Source organism: Mercurialis annua, linkage group LG1-X (assembly GCF_937616625.2).
Source record: "Mercurialis annua linkage group LG1-X, ddMerAnnu1.2, whole genome shotgun sequence".
NCBI classification, from domain to species: domain Eukaryota; kingdom Viridiplantae; phylum Streptophyta; class Magnoliopsida; order Malpighiales; family Euphorbiaceae; genus Mercurialis; species Mercurialis annua.
The window spans coordinates 62,935,670-62,943,672 of NC_065570.1; the positions used below are offsets into that span (position 1 = coordinate 62,935,670).

An 8,003-nucleotide genomic window follows, 5' to 3' on the forward strand; every position below is an offset into this window, starting at 1 on the left:
AGGCAGTAGCAGACAAATTCCCCCCTCAAAAAACCCTTTTAATTTTTTTCCGCTACAAATTCTGCTCAATTCCTGCTCCTCGTGAACTTCACTCCACACCTTATCCTCTCCTATCTCCTTCAACAATGACCAACACTCCCCAAAACCCATTTCAACAACCACAAGAAAACGAAGAAGATTACCAAGAACAAGAACCTGAACAAGACCCAGATGCTAACAACCAATCTTATTCCTCTTCTGATTCCGATTCCGATTCTGATTACGACTACGACTATGACTACACCCCAGGTCAAGACGCAACTTCCTCCTACACCAGACCCGGAGACGAGCCGCCGCCGTCCGACAACACGCCGGCCATAAACATAGCAAGATTTTCCCAGGTTCTAGACAGCGAAGATATGAAAGAAAGTGAAGAAGAAGAGGAAAAAAAGTACGAATATTACGAAGATTTGTTCAATTTTCCCGAAGATAAAGAGAATTGGAAAGAAGAAGATTTGTTGGAGCTTTGGGCGGATGCTCCATTGGAGATGACTAAACCGGGCTGGGACCCGGTTTGGGCTGATGAGGAAGACTGGGAGATTATGAGGAAAGAAGCTAAAGAGGGGAGGGACCCGCCAATTGCTCCCTTTTATTTGCCCTATAGACCGCCTTATCCTGTAATTCCTGATAACCACTATGATATTTCTAATCCTAAAGCTGTTATTGAGGAATTGGATCGAATTGAGGAGTTTCTCACTTGGGTTAGCTACATTTTCCGCGATGGAAGCTCGTATGTTTCGGTTTTTTCTTGCTCTTATGATTTGATTTTGATGTTATTGTGTTGAGTTTATTGTTATGTTCGAGTGGTTTCATTTTTATGAATTGAATACTGGTTTGAAAATGTTGTTGATAGGTTTTGATGTCGATGATTTACAATTTGGATTCATGGTTTTGTTGAATTAGTATTGGTGTCGAGGAATTGAAGTTCATTCACTTGTTTATAGCTTTGATTTTGGAAGATGGCTTATGTGCTTTGTTTTCTAAAGATTTTTAAGTTATTTGAGACATTAGCTAGTTGTCAGTTTTGGTGCAAGGGTATTAGTGTATCGGGGCGCTGCACAATTTGCTTTATTGGGTTTTAAGATATTGCATTGGCTGTTATCGATAAGGATAATAGAGTATACTGGGTTGTTTAGGTGAATGCTTTTCTAAAATATAAATAAAATAAGACTGAAAAGAAAAGAATTTTGTTTATGCTATTATTCGTCCTCGCTAAAAAATAAAATGGAAATCTGTTATTTTTCTTTCACTGGGTGACCGAGCTGGTAGCTAATGTTGCTGCTCTTATTTGAGGTGGGGATACATGTCAACTTTTTGGGGCTATTCTGTCTTCCACTCGTACCCCACTCATGGATGCTGCTGTGCAGATTAATTTATTCACTCATTTCCTCGTACATTTGCTCCTCTAGGTATGAAGGCACTGTTTGGGATGACTTGGCTCATGGCAAGGGTGTATATGTTGCTGAACAAGGACTAGTCAGGTTCTTCTACATCTTTATTTTTAGTTGAATAAACTAACTGATGAACAATAAATAGTAAGTAAAATAGTTAGAATGGAAAAAGGAACACTGAAAAGTGTAGATAGTTGGAAGAATAGCTAGGAAGCAATACAACGTCAAAGCAGTCTTAAAGTCTTACCCTGTTGCCTACATATTTCCATAAAATAGGAATGCCAAAGAATCCGCAAAAAGTATAACCGAACCAAACCGGAAGATTCAGTTGGTTCTGTTTGACATTATATAAAAAAAATTGGTTTCCGGTTTGATTTGGTTTTGGAAGTAGAAAATTTTCAATTGAGTTTTGGTATAAACAGAACCAAACCAAAAACTAACTGAACCGACTAGTTCAGTTTGGTTTGATTTGAAAATTTTAAATCATTATAAATCCATCCTGTTCGGTTTTGGAATAATTAACTATTTTTGGTTCGGTTTGGTTCGAACTGAATGTTATATTTTCTTAAAATAGGTATGAAGGTGAATGGCGTCGGAACAATATGGAAGGCCATGGAGTTGTTGAAGTTGATATACCTGACATAGAGCCAGTGCCAGGTTCCAAGTAAGTTACTAAGTTTGTTGTCTCTCGTTTTAGTGCTGTGAAATCAACAATTACAGTCCAAACAATCTTTTCCTTTACCTTGCAAGATAAATGAATTTAGTTTCTTCCCTTTATCTTTAAAGGCTTGAAGCACAGATGCGCGCTGAAGGGCATATAATATCAAGAGATTTTATGTCCCCCGAGGATAGAGAATGGCTGGAGATGGATATTGAAGATAGCATTGCTTTGGCTGGGGGAGAGTATGAAATACCATTTTATGAAAATGATGAGTGGGTCAAACAGTTTGGGAGTAAACCGTGAGTTCATATTTGGCTGCCTGTTCTTTCCTATTATCATTTGTCATTATCATCATTTTCCTTCATCACTTAATAATATTTCTTTATTCAAATGCTCATACGATTTTGATGTTTCTGTGTTTGCAATCAATGTGTATGAACTTATGTTAATGGCTCTGCCAAATAGCACTATTTTTCTTTATTTAGTTTGATGTTGTTGTCTACTTGAATGTTAATAAGCATTGAAATGTGTTACCTAACTTTGCTGTTTTTCTATCTCTATGTCTTTTTTCTGTTATGTCATAGAAATTATAGATTTATAAAAAAATCAATTTTTTTTTAACCATACTGATCTCGCACTACCTCTTCAAAAGAACAGCCCAAATGAACATAAAACATAACCTTCCTCAGCAACTGATGCTGCAGCGCAGACCAAACTATTGCTAAGGCAACTTTAAGAATAGAGAAGAAAATATAGGATGAATTGTTAACAAGTGAGAAAATTTCAGATTACAAATCTGTTCATCACAAGCTAAGATCTAAGAATCAGAAAAGGGAGATGGTTAGGCAAAATGACTTAGCTTAATAGGGACACCCATGACAGAATGTTTATTTGTGGACATCTCTTAATCTGAATCTTGGAATTGGCAGACTAAATAATAAGTGTAAAGAACAAAGTAAATAATATGGATATAGTGTAGCTTTAATCTTGTGTAAAGCATGAAGTCTTCTTTGTGTTGAACATGTACTTCTATGAATTCCTGATAAATGATAATAGTGTATGCCAGGGAAAAAGGTCGGTACCGATATGCTGGCGAATGGAAGCAAGGCAGAATGCATGGATGCGGCGTCTATGAAGTGAATGAGCGTGTAATTTTTGTAGGTGCCTGAACTTTGTGCAATTTTTTTGGGGACTCGGTTGATGTGTTGTGTCTAAGAGAAATCAATGGTGCAAAACCTCAATTTATTGCAGATACAGAACATGCTTAAAATAATAGTTTAGATTCAAGTTTTTCTCTTCTACTCCCTCCGTCCCGTTTAAGAAGGGAACATCCCATTTTTACATGTCCCATATAAGAAGGCCATATCGTGTTTTTGTGACAGTTTGTATGAATTTTTCTCTTTTACCCCTTTTCTCTTTCTATTAATACTCTATACACAAATTACAAGACCATCATTAATAGGGGTAAAATAAGAAAAAACTATAATATATAATGCTTTCTTAATAAATGTGTAAATGTCATTTGTCCCTTCTTAAATGGGACGGAGAGAGTAGCTGTTTGTAGCCCTAATTTGAAGTCTTATCTGACGGTTCTTAGGAGTAGATCAACTCTCTAGCTCTAGATGTGCATACTGTGGCTATAGAATTGCCTTACATTAGAAACACCTTGCGATATCTTACCTAGTCCTGAAATTGGGTTAGTGCTCTGCTTTTTCTATGTGATTTACGTCTCTTAATGTAAGTTAGGATCTCATATAAATAATGAGTGAGTGTAGGGTCAGTTGCTTAATGCTATGATAATTGTCTCAGGTGCAACAGTTTTGCAGGTTTGAATCTCAAGAATTCTTGCTTGAGTCACTTCAAATACATGCTGCAAACCTCCAAAATATTTTCCCATGGCCCGCTTCTGTGGAATATTGCTATATTATATTACTGCTTTAAATTGACCAAATAATTCGGTATATACGTTTCAGGGTAGGTTTTACTTCGGAGAGTTTGTTGACGAGGCAACCGACTGCGATGAGGACATTTCAGCGGTATATATCTTATGAATTTATTTGGGAGGTCAAAAGATATTTTGTCTGACTCATTGTTCTTCCAGTTGCATTCAGGATTAGCAGAAGTAGCTGCTGCTAAGGCTCGAATGTTTGCTAACAAACCAGATGGAAGTATGTCTTTTTACTTCCACTGAGATTTTCTTTAATAGCAATATTGAGTTACAAAGAAAGTACTAATTCATATGAACATGACGCTCCAATTCCCGACTCTTTACTTAATGAGAATTAAAGAAATCAACGAAGGTTCATTTCGCCCTTCCAACATGGGACAAAAGATTAAGAGTCCAAGCTCGTGATTTTGGACAAAAACACCCACAACTTATCAATATTGGGTCATTTTACACATTCGACCATCAAGAATGACGTCAGATTAGGGTGTAAACCGACCCAAACTGACAAGCTCTGTTTTTTTCTTGTCCAAAACCATGAACTTGGACTCTTTTGATCTTTCGTCCCTAGTTGAGGGGCGAAATGAACCTTTATTGTTGAAGAAATACGATATCCAATTTGACGATGTACATTACATTTATTAATAGAAACCATAATCATGGTAAATTTGAGACGTGTTATGGAATGAGTTCTGTCCTATTAAGTACTCCCGGAAATTTGGATTTCGACCCTAAGACCAACCATTTGTACATTCAATTTCTGGATCCAAGCACATTATACTGTTCTAAAATTTTGCAGCTTGTTGTTTTCTTGGGGCCTATGCCCAAAAAATTGGAGAATATACGGTCTATCAGTATTATCCTACAGCGATATAATTTACTATTCTTTACTGCGTAGATCCTTTTTTTATTTTCACAAGTTCCTGCTGTATATTCTCCATACGGGTTTTAACTTGTAAAAGCTTTGCCATGTTTTCAGTGGTCAGGGAAGAGAGAGGTCCCTATAGTGATCCTCAACACCCCTATTTTTACGAGGAAGACGATGTGTGGATGGCACCGGGTTTTGTGAACCAATTCTATGAAGTAAAGTTTCATTGTCCTTCAACTTCTTATGCTTTGTTATTAAGTAATGCACCGATTGAGGAGTAAACATGTTAAAATCTGTCAGGTTCCTGATTATTGGAAAAGATATGTGCATGATGTGGACCAGGAAAGAGAAATGTGGTTAAATTCCTTCTATAAAGCTCCTCTTAGATTACCTATGCCGTCTGAGCTCGAGCATTGGTGGTCAAAAGGTTTCTCTCTCTTCCTCTGTTAATTTATCACTCTAAATATGTGGCAATTATCTCCATATGCTGTTCTTTTCTTGAAGTTAAATAAAAAAAATACATTTATGCTACAATGGAAATTAATTTTTTGCGCAACACTTTATTAAATTATTCAATGATCAATTTTAGCTAATTTTTTTATAAGGGTGAAAACAAGTGATTTAGAACCCCTTATCCGGAAACTTACTCAATTGTCCAAGTATGCTCATTTTATAGCTATTTTCTCTTGAAACAAACTTTGTGGCCGTCTAGTGTAAGGATAACCGAATAAGACAGTTGTTCATCCTCTTCCCTCTGTCTTTTTGGCGATCAGAATATAATGGCTTAATGATTTTGATATAACGGAGAAAATGGGAACATGAGAAAATAAGTGGCTTGTTTCAAAAAATGAAGTATAAATTATATGTCATAGCACTGTTCTCTATCCTTTTTTAAGTATTCTACCAGTTGATTGTTTCCTTTTACACCACCACCAACCCCCCCCCCCCCCCCCCCCCCCCCCCCCCCCCGGTTTATAGATCACTTTTATGCAGTGAAAAAAACTTTGTTCTGATGGTTGTGACTTGCCCAATTTGTTTGATCAGATGAAGAACCAGAATTTATTATTCTTAACAAGGAACCTGAACCTGATCCTGAAGACCCATCAAAGCTCATATATACTGAAGATCCTGTCATCCTGCATACCAAAACTGGACGAATAATAAATTATGTGGAGGATGAGGAACATGGTATACGCCTGTTTTATCAACCACCTCTAAAAGATGGAGAAGATTTGGATATTGAGAAGGTCGAGTTCTTACCCCTAGGTTTTGATGAATTTTACGGAAAAGAGACGGTGGTGAAGAAGGAAAACTTCTGGCAGCGAGTTCTAACTTCAGTGGAAAATACATGCAAGCCGGTGCTTGAAAACCTTGAGAAATGGACCGAGGAGAAGAAAAAAACTAGTGAGATGAAAATAAAGCTGCTTGAAGAAGAACGTGCACTGGCTGAGGCCGAATTGGCTCTAGAAGAGGCGATTGAGGACATGGATGATGAGTTGAAGATGCAAGAGGAAGAGGAAGAGGAAGAGAAGGCTGCGGAATTGGATTTGCTGGAGAAAGAGGATATTTCTACATTACCAACTCAAGCTCAGAAACCTATAAACGAAGAGGAAGAAGGGGCTGAAGAAGAGGAAGAGGAAGAAGATGAGGATGATGCTGCACCATCGAGTTTTGGATCTGTAGTCCAAGATGGGGACCCCACAAAGCGTGATCAGAAGGAAAAGAAACCTGGAGAATCTCCTTTCTCGTCATGTACACTGTCACTGCCTTCTTGTACCTTTCTTTCAGCTGTAAGTTCTGTATCTTTTCCGTAAGGGTGCGCATTCAGTTCAAACCAAATGCAACTGAAATTTTGATTTTTCCAAAACCGAACCGGACGGGTTTATTATGATTTTAAAAAAACTCAAACCAAATTAAACTGAACCGACAGTTCGGTTGATTTTTTTGGTTTGGTTTGGTTTATACCAGAACTTAATTGAAGCTTTTTTTACTTCCTAAACCAAATCAAACTGAAAACCCAATTTTTTTTCATGAAAAAAAGAAACCAACTAAATCTGGTTGGGTTATACGGTTTAGTGCTGTTTTTGCATTCCTACTTTTGCGGATTATTTGGCATTTCTATGTTATTTGTTAGTTAACGAATTGACTCGAAATGCTTTGACTTTCAATTTTTCAGTAGCCGTAGTTGACTCTTTGTTTCGGATGAATTGCAGATTCCTTCTGGCATACAAAGATCATTTTCGGCTTGGAAGAACAGATTGCCTCAAAAACCATATCTCGACTTGCCTGCAGAATCCCATGATGTTCTTTCTGTAAGAGTTGGTTCTGTCAGCTTTCCCACCCGCATTGGCCAAAAGGGAAGCTTAAGGGCAAAAGGTTGTACTAATGAGAAGTTAGGATTAAGTCACTACTCGAATGGAAATGTGTCTCAGTTACGATCCTTATCTCGGATTCTCTCGAATTCCTCAGCTTATGAAAATCCAAAAAGGAGGCTAAAGATGCCTCTGAGACAAGAGAACCGTATTTGGCTGCATACAGCACCGGTGGGCGATTTGGACAAACTTTTGTCATTGCACAGCCAAGTGTGTTCCTCAGAATCACATACTGAAACAACCATTTGTGAGCAGTCTTTTTCTATCTTTAAAGGTTAGGAATTTTGATTCTTTTGAAAGAACAAGGCCAATTTCTGTAGACTACATGTTTTGGGGAAATTTTGGAGTGTATTTTTTAGCCTTTAACTAGTTCATTGAGAAGGATAAGCACATAGAGACCAGATGTTGTATTATCCAGATGATAATTAGAAAGCTAAATTTTTCATGAATTAATTGGATCATAAATGAAAAATATCAGAGAATATCGACTTTTTTTATTGATAAATATGTTTAGTTGGTTACAATTGAAATATACTTGTTGAGATTATTTTAAGATTGATATTTTTGAAAGGTTGTGACGTAATTAAAAGAACTTACAAAGATATAACATTTTTGAGGAAAGGGTCCGTTTTAAATTTGAAATTTCAGTTTATATTTCTCTAGTACTTGATTTTGATTTTTGTTTCATGCAAAATCATTTCAATATTTTGTAATTAAATTAAAACGA

At 36.8% G+C, this 8,003-nt stretch overlaps 1 protein-coding gene across 2 annotated transcripts; it reads left to right on the forward strand.

Annotated features, from left to right (window-relative positions):
* On the forward strand, positions 1-7,781 carry LOC126683295 (protein TIC 100). Of its 2 annotated transcripts, XM_050379156.2 has the most exons (12): positions 1-769; positions 1,449-1,520; positions 2,005-2,094; positions 2,217-2,390; positions 3,158-3,248; positions 4,065-4,127; positions 4,193-4,259; positions 5,016-5,119; positions 5,205-5,331; positions 5,949-6,694; positions 7,118-7,198; positions 7,232-7,781. In XM_050379156.2, exons 1-12 carry the CDS (start codon positions 126-128, stop codon positions 7,553-7,555), a joined length of 2,583 nt encoding a protein of 860 aa, XP_050235113.1. In that variant the 5' UTR covers positions 1-125; the 3' UTR covers positions 7,556-7,781. The 2 variants fall into 2 exon arrangements, with proteins under 2 accessions (XP_050235113.1, XP_050235105.1); XM_050379148.2 differs by having other exon boundaries at positions 7,118-7,781.
* Positions 7,782-8,003: the final 222 nt, after the last annotated feature.